Source organism: Mirounga leonina, unplaced genomic scaffold (assembly GCF_011800145.1).
Source record: "Mirounga leonina isolate KUSES-001 unplaced genomic scaffold, KU_Mleo_1.0 Mir_94, whole genome shotgun sequence".
NCBI classification, from domain to species: Eukaryota; Metazoa; Chordata; class Mammalia; order Carnivora; family Phocidae; genus Mirounga; species Mirounga leonina.
In genome coordinates, this window is record NW_023270855.1 from 19793621 (window position 1) to 19814859 (window position 21239).

The 21239-nt window shown below is 42.8% G+C and overlaps 1 protein-coding gene across 1 annotated transcript in view; it reads right to left on the minus strand.

Annotated features, from left to right (window-relative positions):
* GXYLT2 (glucoside xylosyltransferase 2) overlaps positions 1-21239 on the minus strand; it is a 93705-nt gene that overhangs the window by 63782 nt on the left and 8684 nt on the right. The window contains exons 3-4 of the mRNA XM_034997406.1: positions 14103-14295; positions 5703-5834 (exon numbers count right to left, since the gene is read on the minus strand). Of these exons, the coding sequence (XP_034853297.1) occupies positions 5703-5834; positions 14103-14295 (325 nt within the window). The remainder of the gene's footprint in view (positions 1-5702; positions 5835-14102; positions 14296-21239) is intronic.

A 21239-nucleotide genomic window follows, 5' to 3' on the forward strand; every position in this document is an offset into this window, starting at 1 on the left:
GGAGGGAGTAGGTTGTGGTTCAAATGTCACAGATTCTCCCTCTTTTTTACCAAGTTTTAGTGTATCAGGGGAAAAAAAACCCAGTATGTCTGACTCCATGCTACTTCTATTTCCCTTGCTTCTGCTTTAGCCCTGCTTGTATGTAGGCACGTTAATCATCGGAGAAATCTTGCTAACAGCTAAGATTTGCAAAAACTGTTTTCTACCCAAAATCTACCTCACCCAAGGAGGTAAGGAAGCACATACAGAAATGACTATGCTATGCTTAACATTTACAAGAATGACATGACCAGATTCTTGTACACAAAGATCAACTGACCAAGGACAAACCAGTTTTATGACCTCCCTCAGATAACTACAGACATCAGTTACCTTCTGACTCCAACCCCCTCTTACTTCCCCCCTTTGCTAACATAAAAGAAGCTTGAATTTCATGCCAAGGGGAGATGGTTGTTTAGGACAACAGTCGGTATCTCCTTGGTTTGCTGGCTTTCCAGATAAAGTCATTTTCCTTACCCCAACATCTTGGCCCTAGACTTGTGGGCCTGTCATGCAGTGAGCAGAACAAGCTTGGACTTGGTTACATTAGTAGACTTTCTTGAATAATCTGTTTCCTCATTTGCTTAGGCCCTCAGCGCAATGTCCAAAGATTCTAGGTAATTGCTTTAAAAATAATTTTCACCAGGGTTGCCTGGGGGCTCAGTTGGTTAAGTGTTCAACTCTTGGTTTCAGCTCAGGCCATGATCTCAGGATCGTGAGACTGAGCCCCATATCAGGCTCATGCTCAGCATGAAGTCTGCTTGAGAGTCTTTCTCTCTCCTTCTCCTTCCCCCTCTGTTCTTCCCCCACTCACGCTCTCTCTCAAATAAATAAATAAATAAATAAATAAATAAATAAATAAATAAAATCTTTAAAAGAAACAATTTTCACCAGTTATGCCTGTCTCACTGGGGAGCATTTCCACAGAGCTCTTCTGCCATCATTTTGGAAGTAGCCACCCTTCCTGCTCTTTTTTCTGCTAAACTAAGCTTCTAGAATTTGTATCTCAGGTTGCTTCAAGCCAACATTATGCTCCTGGAGTGAGCCTTGCAAGGAACTGAGGGAGAGACACACAGAGCCGGGGTGACATCATGGGAGTCCCTGGATCAGCCCTACACTTGGAATCATCTGGACTTCACGGTCAGAAAAGCCAAAAAATTTCCTTCTTTCCTTAGCTAGTTAGAGTTGAGTTTTGTTTTTTTTTTTAAGATTTTATTTATTTATTTGAGACAGAGAGAATGAGAGAGAACACATGAGAGAGAGAAGGGTCAGAGGGAGAAGCAGACTCCCTGCCGAGCAGGGAGCCCGATGCGGGACTCGATCCCAGGACTCCAGGATCATGACCTGAGCCGAAGGCAGTCGCCCAACCAACTGAGCCACCCAGGCGCCCCTAGAGTTGAGTTTTTTACATGTAACTAAGAGTTGTAACTAATATCCTGAATGTCAAACCTTTAATAGTGTGGGAGTAAATGATAAGGATTATGGAAAGCTTGTTCAACAAAACTGGTATCTAGGGTAATTTGAGCTTTTTGATAGCTCATTTTGTCCCAATAATTTATGGTCTCTTGATGCTTAATGAAATACAGAGACATCACTTATGGTGATTCTAATAGATGCTCCTCTTAATAAGGATTTTTAATATGTTCATATACATCTGTCAATAGTTGTTGCCATCCAAAGGGTTGGTTCTAAGGAAGACTCAATGTTGACTGCTAATGCTGAGTTATAATATTAATAATTGTACAGAGGCCTGACCTTAATTATAGAAAGTTCTTATAAGTTAGGTAACTTCTCTTTTCCATTAGCCTGCAGCTGACTCATTAGAATATCTCTTGTAAGCATATAGTTTTCCAAATATTGGAACTAGTTACAAACCTCTTTAACAAACTACAAGTGGAAAAAGGGAAGATTAAATAGTTACTATTTTTTTTAATATTTATTTTATTTATTGGAGGGGAGGGGCAGAGGTTGAAGGAGAGATAGTCCCACACTGAGTGCAGAGCCCGATGTGGGGCTCGATCTCACGACCCTGAGATCACCACCTGAGCTGAAGCCAAGAGTTAGCACTTAACTGACTGTGCCACCCAGGCACCCCTATATATTGTTATTCTTGATGTGATGTAGAAAATCTAGGTAATCTAAGATTTTTATTTATTTGGCATGATACTCCTTTGGAATATCAAAGAATGTATTGAGTCTGTTAGAAATATAGATATATCCAGAGAATTCAGGAAGAATGTATAGGTCAAGGCTGTAAGCAATTTTATCCTACTTCTCATGACAATATTCTTCACTAACTCCTTCCTCTGAGATAGATGCTTATGGCAAGTGTTGGGAGCAGGAAAGACATCAGACATTTTTATAATCTTGGAATTTATGGGGGGATGGATTAGTCTGGTGATGGGTATTAAAGAGGGCATGTACTGCATGGAGCCCTGGGTGTTATGCACAAACAATGAATCATGGAACACTACATCAAAAACTAATGCTGTAATGTATGGTGATTAACATAACATAATAAAATTAAAAAAAACAAAGAAAAAAGAAACAAAAAACAAACAAACAAAAAATTGGTTTAAAAAGGCCTTTCTCCCTGGATGAGACTTACAGAGCACCTTAACCTAATGTGTATTTCCACATACTGGGTGCTGCTTGCCAATAAAGTCTCTGAAGATTCTGCAATTCAGTGATCTCTGTCATGTTTGGAATATCTCTAGGATCCCCAGAAAACTACAATTAGCGGTTTTTGGAATCAAGGAGGCAGAGTGTGTAACAAAAATGTATAGATCCATAAAAAAATCTCGCTAATTCCAATTAAATGGAAGAGAGTTGATGTGAATTCATGACAATTATTTTTACAATAGTGAAAGCTTTACGGCTGTTACTAAAGAAAAAGAGAAAAGTACTCTAGGATAAATTTTAATGAACAGATTTGATTTATTTGTAATTGGCAGATTGTTTTAAATACTTTAAGCTTCTAAGTTACCTGAGAGCAGTATGCATCTTAGAGAGCTTACAAGCCACCTGCAGTTTACTTTGCACTAATAATGGTCCTGCTCTTTGGAACATTATTCACAGAAATAGAAAATTAAATGTCCACTGGTTTCTAGGACTTCATAATTCATGAATTGGTAGAATCTGAGTTCCACTAATTGTACTGGAGAATCTAATAAGCTTGAGTTGCAGACTTGCACTCTGATCTTATTATGATAGTAAAATCTTATGTGAGAAGGGTTTTTTGTTTGTTTTTTTTTCTACAGGCTTGGGGTAGATGATACCTTCTCAGAATATGGGTGAGATTATGGTTCTCAATCGATTGACCTACCACTTGCTAGAATGTTTGCATTTTGGGATCTCCATCTTCACTCTGCTGCCTCAGCAATACATTTGATTTGGTTTTACAGAGATGAATTTCAAGGAAAACATCACCTAGACTTTATTTCAAATTACTCTGAGGATTAATACATTCTACTGATGCCCACAAATGCTGTGTTCATAATCTGCTATTATGATATATGACTCGGAGAAGGTAAATGTCCTGTCAACCACAATCTCTCTTTATTATTTTTAAGGAGGGCTAGTTTCCATTATCAAAAGCAGATAAGGAATGCCAGCACTCATCTGTCATTCAAAATGGAACGCTTACTTAGCTGGGAATGAATGAAAACCATCACGTGGAAGGTTTGTTTTTTTAATAGTGGTGATAAAGTCACAACTCAAGGTCAGGGGAAAATTCAAATGCGGTTCCACTGGGTTGCTTATATTTTTTGCATAGGTTGGAAAGACAATTTTCCAATAGTAACTTTGGTTTTTGAATACATTTCCCCCCCTAAAACAGAGACAGGAAGAAGAAACCTGACATTTTTTCTCATCTTCTGAAATGGTAATTAGTTTTTATATCTTCCACCTACAGATTTTAGTTCCAGTTTGAGGTAGTCTGTCCTTACCCACACTTTTATGCAATGAATCCCATCTCAGATGATGGTCTGTGGCGTGTGACAAACAGGTCATTTAACGAGTGAGTAAACCTGTGCAGATAGGTACCAAGAGTACAGTCAGGCTGAGCTGTCTTCTCATAGGTTCTGGTTAGGAAATGTTAAAAGGGCCACTTGCCATTTAGGGTTTGATGGTAAGACTTCTCTACATGGCCATCTCCCAGGCACCTCAAAATCAAAATATGACCCAAGTTAAGCACATCTCATCCCATGAAAACTGGTCATCCTCCTGTCTTTTCCATCTCTCCAAAGACCACCATCCATTGAGTATGATGAACCATAACAAACTGCCTTTTTTCATAGCTCACAATAGCTGATTATTGGCAATTTCAAACAGATTAGCCTTATTGGTTGTTCAGGTCAGAGACCTGGGTGAAATCCTTCTCACCTCACTCCCCTTCAACTCTTACAAGCTAGTCGTGAGGACTGGTAAATTCTCTTTCTCAGTCAGGTTCTGAATCCATTTTTAAGGCATTCAACATAGCTCAAATCATCACTAATTGGCCTAGTGATTCCACTGTCCACACTGCAATGAACTAGGATGTACTCTTTAAAACACAAGCCAGATCAGCCCACTTGCATAATAGAAAGCAGTCAATGGCTTCTCAAAGTCCTTAACACAAAGACCAGACAATCCAACCCCTGCGGACCTCGTTAATCCCACGTCATCCTATTTTCTGGTTACTCTACCTTCTTTCATTTTCTGAAGCGTGCTCCTTTCCAACTCAGGCCTTTGAACATATTGTTCCATCTGCTTGGTACCCTCTTCTCTCTCATTACCAACCAGGCCCTTATCACTCAGTGATCCCTGCTGCTTCTGTGTTCATGCCTCAGCATAAATGCCATGTCCCAAAAGATCCTTCTATGACCTCTCACTGACCAATATGGAACCCCAAATTACATATATCCATGAGACTTCAACACAGATCATACTTCCAATTACCTGTTCAATGCTAGGCTCAAACTCTAAAGGAGCAAGGCTGTGGCTGACTCATTTGCCGCCATATTGCTATCACTAACCCAGGGCCTAGAACCTGATGGGCCCTGGGTAAACATTTGCTGAAGGTACAGATCACTCACAAATGTCACGACTGCAATTGACAAGTCAAAGCTGCCATCTTTGCTCCATGATATTCCAGTTTTGATATATCTTCAGTGATTTTTCTATTTAGGATTTTTAAAAAGGTAACAAATATATTTAACTAAAAATTTCAAAACTGAGAGGCTGAACTGGAACTCTGGACCTCTTTTGAATTATTCCCTAGCATCTGGCAATGGTTATGGTTATAAGAGAAGTAGTAATAATCAAAGCTAACATTTATTGAGGGCAAACTATGTGCCAAGCTTCTGGAGGAACATGAGGCGTAGTGAAGGTGGGGGGATTTACTGAGGTTCACTCAGCTAGTAAAGGTAGAACCAAAATCACAAAGACCCATAATCCAAGACATGCTTTGGATGCTCTCAGTCCCTCAATCTTTGGGACAGATAACTTCTTGAACACAAGGATCCTCTATACCTGGAAGACTAAGAGAATCAATTACAGAATCCAAGAGAAACACATTCTCAGCTCTAAGTAAAATGCCTTTAAACACACACCAGTTAATTTCACCATGTTTCCAAGAACAATTCTCTCCCGAGCAGCATCTTATTAAAAGCTCGTGTTCCTACCGGAAGAAAGAGTCTCTGAGCAGCACAGGGTTTGAATAATTTCTTCCATTCCTGAGGGTTTCCAACCGAAAACGTGATGGGGTAGATTCTGTGCTCAAACTTCTTTGTATATGAGTCAGGCCACTGTCGTAACTGAAGAACAAGGAAGACAAGGGGAGGGTGATTAGGCCCCAGAGAAATGGAAAACACCTGAAGCTCCTGGATGTTCAAATGGAAATTATTCAGGCAACTTACATAGAAAGTCTAACTTCACCACCATGATTAATGTTCAATGAATGAAAGACTATGGCTAGGATGAAAAATAAATAACATCTAGAGTTGTCAAGCATGTTAGGAGACTGGCACATAAACACTACAAGGGGAGTACAAATTTGAATAAACTTCCAAGAGGGCAATTTGGAAATTGGGAACAACCAACCCCAAAAGATAAAGGCACAAGACTTTCAACACAGCCTTGTTTGTAATTTAAAAAAAAAAAAAAACCCTTGAGAACAAACCAAATGCTCAATAATTAGGAATTGAGAAAATTAATTATGATAGAACTATACAACAGACTATTGTAACAGTTAAACTAAAGTTAGATCTATATGTGCTGACAAGGAAAAATATTATAAATAACATTTTATTATAAAATTTATATAATTTTAAATAAATAAATTTATTATAAAATTTATTATAAATGACAATGTTTATTATTAAAAATAAAAAGCAAAATGCAAAAAAAATTATGTTTCTGTCTTAAAGGGAAAATATATGCATGTATATTTTATATGGAGAGAAAAATCTGGACAGATAGACACTAAACTTTTTTTTTTTAAAGATTTTATTTATTTATTTGACAGAGAGAGAGAGCACAAGTATGGGGAGCGGCAGGCAGAGGGAGAGGGAGAAGCAGACTCCCTGCTGAGCAGGGAGCCCAACGTGGGGCTCAATCCCAGGACCCCGAGACCATGACCCAAGCTGAAGGCAGACGCTTAACCAACTGAGCCACCCAGGCGTCCCCGACACTAAACTGTTAAAAGTGGACACCTGTGGAGGTGGTGGTGGTGGTGGTTTCATTTTCTAAGTTTCTATTTCTGTGTTCTTTTTTTTTTTTAAAGATTTTATTTATTTGACAGAGAGAGACACAGCGAGAGAGGGAACACAAGCAGGGGGAGTGGGAGAGGAGAAGCAGGCTTCCTGCTGAGCAGGGAGCCCGATGCGGGGCTCAATCCCAGGACCTGAGCTGAAGGCAAACGCTTAACGACTGAGCCACCCAGGCGCCCTTCTGTGTTCTTTAGAACTCTTCCAGTGAGTATATATTATTTTCTTTGCATATGTTAATATTATAACAAAATTAATTAATGGGCTTTATTTTTTAGAGCAGTTGTATGTTTACAGGAAAATTGAGCAGGAAGCACAGAGTTCCCATCTACCCTTCCCCCGTTCTCTCCCCCCACCCGCACACTTTCCCATTACCTATATCTTGCATTAGTGTGGTATGTCTGTTACAACTGATGAACCAATATCAATACGTTAGTAAGTAAAGTCCATAGCTTACCTTAGGGTTCACTCTTTGTGTTGTACATTCTATGGACTCTGACAGGTGCATAATGTCAGGTATCTACCATTACAGAATAGTTTCAGCACCCTAAAAATCTCCTCTGTTCCACCTATTCACCCCTTCCTCCTTCCCTCCCACTGAATTCCTACAACCACTAATTATTTTATTATCTCTTAGTTTTGCCTTTTCCAGAATGTGATAGAGTAGAAATCATATGGTATATAGCCTGTTCAGATTGTCTTCTTGTACATAGCAATATGCACTGAAGGTTCCTTCATGTCTTTTGGTGGATGGGTACCTTATTTATTTTTTTATCACCGAATAATATTCCATTGTATGGATATACAACGGTTTGTTTATACATTTACCCATAGAAGCGTATCTTAGCTTTCTAAGAAAGTGTCAAAACGCTCTCCAAAGTGGCTGTACCATCTTGCATTCCCACCAGCAATGAGTGAGATGTTCTGTTGCTGCACATCATTGGCAGCATTTTTGTATTGTCAGTGTTGTGGGTTTTAGCCATTCTAATAGGTGTGTGGTGGTATCTCATTGTTTTCCTTTGCAGTTCCCCAATGACGTATGCAGAGATGTTGAGCCTCCTTTCCTATGCTTATCTGCCATCTGTGTATCTTCTTAAGTTTTTGAGTTAATGTTTCCCTATTGACACAATAGTTCTACTTCTAAGAAAAAATTACCAAAGTCCATTCATATTTATGACAAGGTAGTTTATCATCATGTTGTTGGTAACAGAGCAAAGTTGGAAACAACCTAAATAGCAGTTTGGTTAAATAAGCTCCGGGGTATGTCTACATAAGAGAATATCATGCAGGAACTAGCAACAACATCTTACAGTAAGGGTTTGCAAACCGTTGGTAGGACAAGGACCAAATCCAGCTGGCTACAGAAAGCACACAAGCCAAGAATGATTAGACACTTTTAAATAGCTGAAAAAAGTAAAAACAAGAGTAATATTTTGTGACATGTGGGAGTCACATGAGATTTGAATTTTAGTGTCCATAAATAAAAGTTTTATCGGAACACTGTCACACCTAATTGTGTACATATTTCTATGGCAGCTTTTACACTGAATGTAAGAGTTGAACAGCTACAAGACCACACAGCCTGCGAAGCCTAAAAAAGCTATTGTCTGGTCTTTTACAGAAAAAGCTGGACAACCCCAGTTTTAGAAGAAATTCAGTAATACAAAACTCAGTGATATAAAAGGGAACATAGAAGATGATCCCATTTCTGATGTTGATATGAAAAGAAAAGGAATATAAGTAAATCTACCAAGATTGCTCTCCCTGACCATTAGGATGGTTGATTTGTTTAATTTATAATCTTTTGACTTTTTTTTTTTACAATGTACATATATTGCTTATACAGTCACATAAAAATGTTTGAAGAAACATACCACTGATCATGCTTTAAATTTACAACTTTGAGATGGATATATGAGAGAGAAATCTCAGAAGGAGAAAGAGGAGGAGTGACAAAGTATTTGATAAGTGGTTTCTGAGGGCCACTGACCAATCAGAACCCATGCCAGGCAAAAACACCAGCATACTGCACTGACTCATCAGAACTGGCTCTGGCCATAAACACTCAGTGCGACAACACTGACCCATCAGAATGGACACCAGGGACAGATGCTGAGTCCAACTGTGCCTTGCCACATCAGCCCAAAATCAGCCCTGGAAAGAGAATGGGAAGGTCCCTTGGTCTGTTGGTTTCCTTGACTCTTTGATCTTCTAGAAGGGTTTATCTACCTTTGCCAATCTGTGTCTTTTTAACTGGAATGTTCAGTCCATTTACATTTATTTCAATGCATGTATTTGAATAGTATACCAGCTCCAGGCACTGGAAGTTCTCGACACCTCTTCCTGTGGCAGAGGACACACACACACACACACACATACACACTCACACAGGGTGTTGCCATCCTCCTGGACCCACCCATCACCAGAATGGATTGGTGGTTATCCCCGCCCCCTTCAGTGTCCCAGTTTTTCCTGATAGATGCGCCAAACCTAAAGCACATGTCTGATTCCCGAGCTGCCAGGAGCGGCTAGGAAATCAACCAGCTGGCATTTTCAGCTCCTATATTGAGAGATGACAAAAATAAATGAGACTCCAAAATATTAAATATCTACATTATACTTGGTAAATAGCTCCAGACATATTGTACTTATATGGTTTAAAAATTAAAAAAAAAAATTCTACTTCAATAGAGTAGAATTCACCCATAAAGCAGTTTCCAGAGGAATCATGAGGTCAACTGGCACATTGTTTTGTTTTTATCCTGAGATATGTGGCCTTGAGCTTCACAGGAAGTTATCACAAGAAACTGGATATTCTGGGGCACCTGGGTGGCTCAGTTGGTTAAGCATCTGCCTTCAGCTCAGGTCATGATCCCAGGGTCCTGGGATCGAGCCCCACATCAGGCTCCCTGCTCCGCGGGAAGCCTGCTTCTCCCTCTCCCACTCCCCCTGCTTGTGTTCCCTCTCTCGCTGTGTCTCTCTCTGTCAAATAAATAAATAAAATCTTAAAAAAAAAAAAAAAGAAACTGGATATTCCCACAATGCCTCAGTGTTGGAAGTGAGACCCTCGTGAAGGATGGCCGACCCTGCATCTCCATACCAGCATCTCCTGGGGCTACACACAAACCTGCTGCTGCCACCCTACTACTTGAGGGCTAACAAGGTACAGGAGATGTTCCAAAGAATCTCTGTGGAATCAAAGAATAAAGAGATCACGTGATTCAGCCTCACAAGTCTGCTCTGCAATAACAGAGCAAGGATCATCTGCCCTTCCACTGAAACAGTTGAGACAGAGGAAAGCTCTGTGACTTCCATAAGAGGCAAGGTTTTATATCTAAACTTTACACTTATAATCCCTGCACGGAAAAGAAAGGGATGAGGTCAGATGCCCTGCCTGTCTTTTAACACCCTATTACAGTTTCCTTTGTTAGTTGAGCTCCACTGGTCTAACAAAGACCCGAGGAAAGGAGCCATCACAGGGATAAAGTCACCAGAGCAATTCAAATGATTTTTCAAATTCAATGATTTTCCCACACAATTTAGTTCCCAACTTATAATGTACCAATTACCACGGCTCACAGAAAATTACTCCCAAACTTAGTGTTAAAATGACCATCTAGGGGCGCCTGGGTGGCTCAGTCATTAAGCATCTGCCTTCAGCTCAGGTCATGATCCCAGGGTCCTGGGATCGAGCCCCGCATCGGGCTCCCTGCTCCACGGGAAGCCTGCTTCTCCCTCTCCCACTCCCGCTACTTGTGTTCCCTCTCTCGCTGTGTCTCTCTCTGTCAAATAAATAAATAAAATCTGAAAGAAAAAAAAACATCTATAATGCTCACAGATTCCATGGATCAGGAATTCGGACAAGGCACAGAAGGGGCGGCTTACACTGTTGCATGATGTCTGGGGCCTCAGCGAGAAGCTTTGAAGGCTGGAGGCTGGAATCATCTGAATGCTAGTCCATTCACACATCTGGCAATTGAGGCCAGCTATGGGCTGGGGACCTCAGCTCTTCTCTGAGTGGGTCTCTCCACACAATCTCTCCATATGGGCTAGTGTGGGCTTCCTCACCACATGCTGGCCAGGTTCCTGGGGCAGGCATCCCAAGAAAGCCGGGCAGAAGCTATATTCTTTCTATGCCCTAGCCTCAAATGTCACGTGAACATTACATGTAGCATACTCTATTTTGTACATGCATACATATGATGTATATAGATGCATATATATTAGCTATTACCTTTTAACAAGTTATCCCCAAAACTCAGTGGCTCAAAACCACAAAAACGTATTCTCTCATGTAGTTTCTTAGGGTCAAAAATCTGCAAGCTGGGTTGTTCTGGCTCAGGGCCTCTCACGAGGGTATAGTCCAACTACTGGCTGGGGCTACAGTCATCTGAAGGCTTGGTGGGGCGGGAGGTTCTGTCTCCGAGCTCCCTCACTTGAGTGTCACAAGAAGCCCCGATTCCTCACCATGTAGATCTCTCCGAGGGCTGCTCTGACATGAAAGTGGCTTATCCCCCAGCAGGTGATCCAGGCAAGAAAGTGAGCGCAGACAAGATAGGAAGCATGGTGCCTTTTTAAACGGGATCTCAGAACTGACACAGCATCGCATCTTCCCTATGCTGTTGGTCACACAGGCCAACGCTTGGGGCAGCGAAGGAGGGAAGTAAGTAGGGTGTGAATAACAGAAGGTGGGGCCACACCTTCTTTCCCCTCACCTTCTTTAAGTTCAGTTCTATTTTGTTCTGCTCCATCCTCATGTCCCAGCCTCTAGCACCCAGTGGGTACTCAATAAATACTTGTTAGATGGATACTGTGCAACACAGTGCTAGAATTTGTCTACAGCCAGTTTCCTCCCTTTTTGCACACCGAGCACTTCCCAGCCCTTTGCCGTTGGGTGAGCCTTGTGACTGCTTCTGGACAGCTCAATGTGAGTGGAAAAGACTCATGTCACTGTCGAGCTGAGGGAGTGAAATGCACAGTCATGATCCCTTGTCTCTCTCTTTCCTGCATGGCATCCCAAGAACTTTAGAGGCCAAGTGTTCCAGCAGGTGCAACTCAAAGCATGAATAGTCTTGGGGCGCCTGGCTGGCTGGACCAAAAGAGCATGTAACTCTTGACCTCAGGGTCTTGAGCTCAAACCCCATGTTGGGTGCAGAGATTACCAAAAACAATAAATAAACTTAAAAAAAAAAAAAAAGCGTGAATAGTCTTTGTCATCTTCAGTCCCAGACCTAAGTGCCTGTGTGAGACAAGCAGTAGGCACGTGCAAAGTCTCTGAGCTTTTTTGGAGGTGTTAAGGCAGCCTGACCTAGCCTATCCTGATTCCAGATACCTTAGCTCTTTTATCAGTGTTGCTTGCTTCAGGTTACAGACAGGGAAACTGAAGCTCTGAGAGGCCACAAGGTTTGCCTGAGATCCAGCAGCAAGCATACGGGGGAGCAGATGAGTCTTCTACCTACTAGTTGGACAGGTAGTATGTACACTGGTTGAGCTCATGGAGGTTTGAGGCTGTGACCTTGAACCGACACCTGATGAGCAAATCGCTAAAACTCTTTGCAAAAGAGGGACATGATTGCTGCCTTCGGGTGGGGGTTAAGGAGGGGTAAGTCATAAATCAGAAGCCCTTGATCAATGGTAATTGTCATCATCATCCCCTTTCACCACAGCTCAGGAACAACAAACCATACGTGTGCCAATCTCTTCCCTTTCCCTTGACTCGGATCTTTTTTCAAGGCATTTTCCAATCAATTTCAAAGCTTTTAGACAAGCTGGCCTCTCCTGGTGACGAAGTCATGGGGATATTTTTCTTTAGGAAACATAACCCGTTTTCTAGCTTTCTGTTAGCAACCTTTCTCTGCCCAATAGGCTTCTTTGGCCTTTCTCATTAGTGTAGCCAGCCTGGGGCCAGGAGGCAGTCTGCTGACCCAAGTCCGTGGATACAAAACGAACCACTTCTTGCTCTACCAGCACGCAAGGCCCTACCACAAGAGCAAATGTCCAAGACAAAGCAAAGCTTGGTCTGCAAAGGCACACTCGTACCCAGACTGGAGAGAAGAGGTACTTCCAAAGCTCTCCTCCTGTACTGACAGAAAAATCAGTACTTGTTCCTCAGTATAGGAATAGTCAACTCAACAGGGATCCAGACACATAATAAAATACTATACAGTCACCAGAAAAGACGAGGTAAGAATGTCTGAGTCCTGACCTGGAACAATGCTGACAATATGGTTTTAAGGGAGGAAAAGCAAGTCCCAGTACGACACATAGAGAATAAACTTGATTTTATAAAAGAAATACAGGGGCACCTGGGTGGCTCAGCCAGTTAAGTGTCTGCCTTCGGCTCGGGTCATGATCCTGGGGTCCTGGGATGGAGCCCCATGTGGGGCTCTCTGCTCAGCTGGGAGCCTTCTTCTCCCTCTCCTTCGGCTCCTACACCCTGCTTGTGCTCTCACTCTCTCAAATAAATTTTTAAAAAATCTTTAAAAGAAATACATGTTAGGGCGCCTGGGTGGCTCAGCTGGTTAAGCAACTGCCTTCGGCTCAGGTCATGATCCTGGAGTCCCGGGATCGAGTCCCGCATTGGGCTCCCTGTTCAGCGGGGAGTCTGCTTCTCCCTCTGACCCTCCCCCCTCTCATGCTCTCTCTATCTCATTCTCTCTCTCAAATAAATAAATAAAATCTTAAAAAAAAAAAAAGAAATACATGTTAATCTGGGCACGTACAACTGTATGTGCTATAGAGGTATATATTTATACATACATACAAATATACATTTACACACATATACATACATCCACACAGAAAAACACACACACAAACACACACCTGTATGTGAAAAAAATATGAAAGAGTAACTCAAAATTGCTAACTCTGATAGTTTCTTGTGTGGGACTGAGGGCACCAAGGACTCCTCCCTTTTAATGTATGAAATCTGTATCATTTGAATTTATTTTAATGAACATTTATTACTTGTCATTCAAAAAACCTATATAAAGAGAATCTGTAGACAGCTACCTGGCGCCTACATGAGAGCCACGTAATCACACCAGAGGGCTCAAGCCCCGGGTCAAGTGCTTCCAGTGTATCATCTCATAGAACCCTTATACTATCTCTGGAAGGTAGGTGTAAGTATCCCTAAATGACCCATGAGAACAGCAAGGCTCAGAGTCAAGCACATGGTCACATGGCAGAGTCCGCCGCGAAAAGTAGTGAATCACATTAGCGAAGGGGATACGCATCTCCCACAATGCACTCCATAACTGTGGCATAATGTCCGCGCACTCCATAACTGTGGCACCACCATTTCCACAAATTCACCTGCTTATCAAACTCAGGCTTCAGAGAGTCTTCCGTGAAGATGTGGAATTGGATCTTCCTGTGGCTAAAGAGTATGGCGGATTTGAGCATGACCAGGGTCTCCTCCAGCCGATTGCCGCAGGCCACCACGGCCAAGTGGATCCAGAGCTCCGGAGGCAGCACGGCCTGAAAACTCCTGAGTTCTCCAGGCCTCCTAGGAAGAAGCAAAACAAGTTAAAGCTATTAATAAACTCATAAAATTTAAAAACACACACACACACACACACACACACACGCCCAGCTAGTGAATGGCTGGAACATTTCAAAACATGAACAGGCACAATCTGTTATATTTTATAAAGTGATAAGCATTTTGACAATTCTCCCTGCTTAGAGAAAAATACCATTTATTCCCATATTTATCCTGGCAATAGCAGCATGAGTCACTGTTTGGACGGCCATAGGTGTCTGAGACTTTTTCTGCCCCACTCAGCTGTCGAGCGCCTGCTGGCTGCCGGATGGCCCGTGTTTGGAAATAGCACTGCTAAATTTCCAGCAGCTGACACAGGGGCTCTGCTGCTCACACTCATACGGGCCACGCAAATTAGATTTGAATGTAACATGGACAAGACGAGGGTGGGTTGTGGCTTTCCCATGTGAAACGAGCAACATGATATTCCCATCATCTGGATGGTTTTAGGTTGCGGTGGAATGCATGACCACCACACCAAAGGAAAATCATGCGAGTCTGGGAGGTGAGCAGAGAAAATAACATATGTGCCTCCATCCCATCTTTGGAGAGTCTTGAGAAACAGGTGTTAATCCTAACTGTCTCACTCAAACTTGCTGAGGTGGTAGGTTTGAAATTCGGCTTCCAGTATGTGAGTCGTATTAATGAGAAACAGGCAGGAGAGGAGGCAGGTTAAGCTGAAAATGACCAAGGTATTAAATACTGAGTCAACAGCTGAGAGGGAAATAGGGTCCAAGAGTCCAGAATCATCATCCAGCTATTTCCTCGCAATAAAAGATTTGTTCCAGACAAGGAGACGTAGCCAAGCCTCAAACACACCACTGAGAGACATTTGCAGGCAAGTTGGAAGGAGCTGGCCTGGAAAAGGTGCCCTGAGACGAATGAAACTAATTTACTTGCACAAAAGACTTGGAGGCCAGGGAAACTTGGACATGGAATGCTACCTTCCTTCCAAAACCTTCCAGTCCAATCAGCGCACTGCTCCATTACCCGCTGCTCTGTTGAATAATGGCAGTCTTGCTCCAGATTTCTTTCACCAGGAAGAGAAGTGAAGATGTGGGTGGAGCACGTCGGACAGCTTTCCAATTTGATTACTTAAGAGCGTGCTTAGTGGAAGCTCAGCGAAGCTCAGACGCAAGAGATACTCAGATTCCACTGATTTCACAGATCACAGAACAGCACTTAGAGATGTCCTAAATATCTCCTGAAGTTGTCATCCACGTCTCTTCATCCCCCTGCTGCTACCCGGTGAGGCCACCAGCTTCTTTCACCTCAACCACTGTGACAGCTCTCTAGATGGGCCACATGCCTCCAGTCTTATCCTTTAACTCCCACCCTCTGATTTCTTCTTGTTGGCACCAGAGTGACGTTCTTGTAAAAGGCAAATAGGAATGTGTTATTCTTTTGATTAAAATAAATGTAAGGGCTCCTGGCTGCCCTCAAGATTGAGTCCAAACTGATGATCATGGCTGCTATTTACATTTCTTGTAACTGCCTCCAGCATCCCCAGCCTCGGGGGGCAGCCATTCATAATCATAGCCATAGTCACACATACTCCTACTCTCCATCCATTTTTGTCTCTGGTCAACAGACTGCTGGGTTGTCTCCAGGTCTTGGCACTCATCTGTCTCTCTCTCTGTCCCTCTCTCTCTCTGTGTGTCTCTCTCTAAGAAATGCTCTCCTCTGCTGTCTTTTTCCTGCTTACTTCAGACCATGTATTAATCAACAAATCTATACGGAGGACTATGCCTTGCACTGTTCTAGGTACCTAAAGACAGCAGTGAACGAAACAGACCAAGATGCCTGCCCTTCTGTATTCTAAGGGTGGCAGGGGAAAGACAAAGAAGGAAGTAGCAGTAACTTAGTAACTTACATAGAAAGTTAACCAGTGATAGGGGCTACGAAGGAAATACGTCCTTGAGCAGAGAGGGATGCAGCAGTGGCTGTTGGGCTGGTAGATATTTTTATACAGTGCCGAGTTGGGAAAGTCCTCACTGAGATGGTGAAATCTGATGACAACTTGAAGGAGGTGAGGAAGTGAGTCATGTGCATTTCTGGGTGAGGAGCATTCCAGGCAGAGGAGACAGTTAGAGCAAAGGTACTAAAACAGGATCATGCCTGGTAAATTCAAGGACCCCTGCTGAACGGACTCAGATGTCTTCTCTTCCTCAGCTCTGTGGGCAAGTTTTCGGACCCACCATTAAAACCTTAGTAATCAGGAAAATACTAATTTTGTTTTAAGATTTTATTTATTTACTTATTTGACAGAGAGAGAGAGAGCACAAGAAGGCGGAGCAGCAGAGGGAGAGGGAGAAGAAGGCTTCCCACGGAGCAGGGAGCCCAATGCAGGGCTCAATGCGGGACTCGGTCCCAGGACTCTGGGATCATGACCTGAGCTGAAGGCAGTCACTTAACTGACTGAGCCACCCAGGTGCCCCAGAAAATACTAATTTTAAAACAGTAAAGGGACTCCATTTTATTTTCGGATTGGCAAAACTTAAGGAATAAAATAAAAGCTGACCCATTCCAAGCTCCAGAGTAGATATGAAGGCAGGGAACAGCTCAGAAATAGCCAGGGGTGGGGCACCTGGGTGGCTCAGGCAGCTAAGCGACTGACTCTTGATTTCCACTCAGGTCATGATCTCAGGGTTGTGAGATCTCTGTGCTGGGCGTGGAGCCTGCTGAAGATTCTCTCTCTTCCCATCTCCCTCTGCCCCTCCCTGCCTTAAACAAAAGAAAGAAAGAAATAGCCAGGGACAGTGTAAGTTAACCCAAACATTTTGGATAGCCGTTTGGTAACATCTAGCAGGAATGAAGAGGCACAACACCCTCCAGCCCTTCAGTTCTATGCCTACATATATAACCTGAAAAAATCCTTGCACATTTGCACAAGACCCATTCAAGAATGCTCACAGCAGCCCTGTTTATAATAGTGAAGAACCGGAAATAGCTTTGCTGTCCATACATAGGTGAATCATGAACATAGACAATATGTTTAAGAGGAATACTACATGGCAGTGAAAATGAACAAACCAGAATATCAAATATCAACATAAGGTCAAAGAAGAAAAAAGCAACTTGCAGAAGGATAGCAACAGAATGATACCATTTAATTTTTTTTAAGATTTTATTTATTTATTGAGATAGAGAGTGAGCACGACCTGGAAGACAGAGGGAGAGGGAGAAGCAGACTCCCCGCGGAGCAGGGAGCCTGATGCAGGACTCGATCCCAGGACCCCGGGATCATGACCTGAGCCGAAGGCAGACGCTTAACCAACTGAGTCACCCAGGCACCCCATAGAATGATACCATTTAGATGAAACTTAAAAACAAGCAAAATAGCACTGCATGTTGTTCAGAGTTATGTAGTAAAAGTAAACGTGCACAAGGATGATAAACATCAAATGCAGGATAGTGGTTATTTCTGGGGATTTAAATTTTTATTTCTTAAGATGAGTGCCAGGTACACAGAAATTCATTATGTTATTATCTGTATTTTTTGTATGCCCAAACTATTTGATGACTTTTTTAAGATTTTATTTGAGAGAGAGAGTACATGCATGCGTGGGCATATGCGCTTTAGTGAGCAAGGGGAGGAGCAGAGGCAGAGGGAGAGGGAGAGAATCTCAAGTAGACTCCGCCCTGAGCGGAGCTGACGCGGGGCTCGATCTCATGACCCTGAGATCATGACTTGAGCCAAAACCAAGAGTCAGACACTGAACTGGTTGAGCCACTCAGGGGCCCAAAAACTTTTTTTTTTTTTTAATTAAAAAGATCTTGCACTCCTCTGCAGCATAGCAAGCTACTTCTCTGCAGGTTTCCGTGATTTGGGACTGCACAGCACAAAAAGCAGGGGCTGGGGACTGCAATCTCCCTTGGTGTCTGGTGACAGGTATTAAAAAAGAAAAGTAAAGGCCTCTCCTGATGGCAGTTCAAGTATCAGTGGTTGGGATTTAATGAGACCTTTTCTGCTCCCCCTCTATTACCTCTCACATTACATTCAAAATCTCAGGCTTCAGGTAGTAAGCATTTGTGTTGTGATCAAAATGAATAATCAAGTTTAAGGGCACTGAAATGGTGTGCCTTTCACCCACTCCTACCGATGGCACACACAGCGCCACTCAAATGTCACTTGAGACCCTTCGAGGATCAAGGGAAAGTCCAGTCCATGAACCTAAAACTCCTTAACCCCTTGAATGACGGAGTTTGGGAAGGGAATGGGCAGTGGGGAATTGTAGCACTGCTCAGACTGATGGTTAACTATTCTTATTTATACTTTATAAAAGAGGACTGGAGTGGACACTTGCTGTCCAGGATTTTGAGAAGCTTCCTGTTAAGGCTGGGACTGATGGTAACCATCTTGGCCACCATACTGGTAGAGCCTGAATGGGAGTCAACACGGCAGAAAGCAGAGCCAAAAGACGGCAGGTCACATCTTTGCTGGCCCTACTTAAGCACGTGTATCCAGGTGCACCTGACCATAACTGAGGACCGTTCCATTTTTTTTTTTTAGAGAGAAAGAGAGTGAGCACAAGTAGGAGGGGGGGCAGAGGGAGACGGAGAGAGAAAAATCTTAAGCTCCACTGGGTGTGGAGCCCAGCGTGGGGCTCGATCTCACAACCCTGAGATCATGACCTGAGCCAAGATCAAGAGTCAGACACTTAACTGAATGAGCCACCCAGGCGCCCCCAGACAGTTCAATTTTTAAGCCGGCACATTTCCTTTTGCTGAAGCCACATGGAAACAAACTTACAGCTTAGCAATCAAAAAGGAGTCCTAAGGTAGGGCTTAAAAATGTTTCCAGGAGCGTCTGGGTGGCTCAGTCGGTTAAGCCGCTGCCTTCTGCTCAGGTCATGATCCCGGGGTCCGGGGATCGAGCCCCGCATCGGGCTCCCTGCTCAGCGGGAAGCCTGCTTCTCCCTCTCCCTCTGCCTGCCTCTCTGCCTACTTGTTCTCTCTCTCTGTCAAATAAATGAATAAAATCTTTAAAAAAAAAAAAAGTTTCCAACCCCTTTGACTAGCTCCACCTCTCTCATATTCTCACCTTGAGTCAGCCTTTGAAATGCTCACTGAATCCATGTCTTCCTTGTTGCTCACTGCTAGGGCCCTTATCCAAAGCCCCATCACTCTTGCAGTTTTGTAGCTGGATTAGATACCAGATACCATCTAGTGCAGGGGATTCCCTACCCCGGTCACACATCACAGTCATTGGAGGTGCTTGTTAATACGCAAACCTCCACGCCACAAGAGATTCTTAATCAGTGGGTCTTGGGGGAGGTCCTAGAGTTTACTTATTAATACAGCTGTACCACAATCACCCACAGTTCTTGGCTACAGCACCTCTCCTTTCTCTCCCAAAATCTTCCCCCACACCCTCAGGAAAGCGCACTCCATGCTCAGCCTTTTCTCAGGGTAGTCTCTTCACGTCTTGCCGTAATGAAAACATGGCTACCTTGTGAGGTTGCCGCCTCCCCAGCAGACCCCCATGTGGAAGCTGCTCTTCCTCCCCTCCCCCAGGAGCCTCGGGACAGTAGCTGGGCTGGTGTCCTCCTTGTTCTTCACTGCCACACCTAGACATGGGATGTGTCTTCATAGTGACATCTATGGATGAAAACTACTCTATCTTCTGTCTTTGTTGGTACCATCTCTCAGCTTCCCAAGAGTGCTCTTAACTCAATGAAGAGCTTAGCTCCTTGCTCACAGAATTCCTCCCAGCACTCTCCAGGACTTCAACCACTGTTTAGAAGATGTTTCCTGCCTCCTGACTCTTCAGTCTGGGGACTTCTGCACCCACCACCTTCCCTTCTTTCTACCTGAGACACCCAGTGCTGCACTCACGTCCTGGACTTTTACTGTGTCCTCCACCTGGAATATTCTTCCCTTTGCATGGACACCTCCTTCTTTTTGAACAGCAGAATGAGCTTCCCTGACCACCTCATCGAAGGAGCACCCTCCCTTTTATTCTTTGTCATGGTCTTTGCTTATTTCCTTCCAAAAACTTACCTCAGCTGGTGATTATAAATTCTTTCAATGTAATTTATATCAAGGACACAGTATATACCATCAATCTAAGGCAATGTAAACAAGCAAAATCTCTATCTTTAGAAAAAGATCAGAATAAAATATATAATGTACGCTTCTAATTAAAAAAATACAACAGAGGTGCCTGGGTGGCTCAGTCATTTAACTGTCTGACTTGATTTCGGCTCAGGTCGTGATCTCAGGGTCATGAGACTGAGCTCTTTCTCGGGCTCCGAGCTGGGCGTGGAGCCTGTTTGAGATTCTCTCTCTCCCTCTCTCTCTGCCCCTGCATGCACATGCTCTCTCTCTCTCTTTCTAAAAAAATATACATATATATGTATAAAACATATATATTGAAATATTAATGTTGGTAACTGGAAAAAAATCTTGCCCTATAAAACTTTCTTTGCATGTTATGTCCTGGTCTATATTCCATTGAATACATATTTTTACAGCTGTACTAACAGTGTACCTACATCCTCATATTCCACATTTTTCATCTGATTCTTTTACTTTTCTTGTTACTTTTTAAGTCTTCATAGCCATATCATTGTAACTGGCTAACTACTAGTCCATCCAACGAAAACACCAGAGCTTATTAGCATTGCCCTTTTGTTGGTTGTTTCCAACTATTCTGTCATATAAAAAAAAAAAAAAAAGTCTGGTACTAAACTGTGAGCCAACAGATTTTTTTTCTTCTTTTCTTTTGGCCTTCGACTACATTCCCAGAAATGACATTCCTGGGTGAATAGCTATTATCCTACCAAGAATGTAGTAACCTTGATAGTTTCTGAAATTTACCCAAGAGTTAGAAAACACATACCGTGAGAAAAAACAAAACCCCAAAAACAACAAACATGACTCCTGCCGCCTCCGAGTTACTTGTA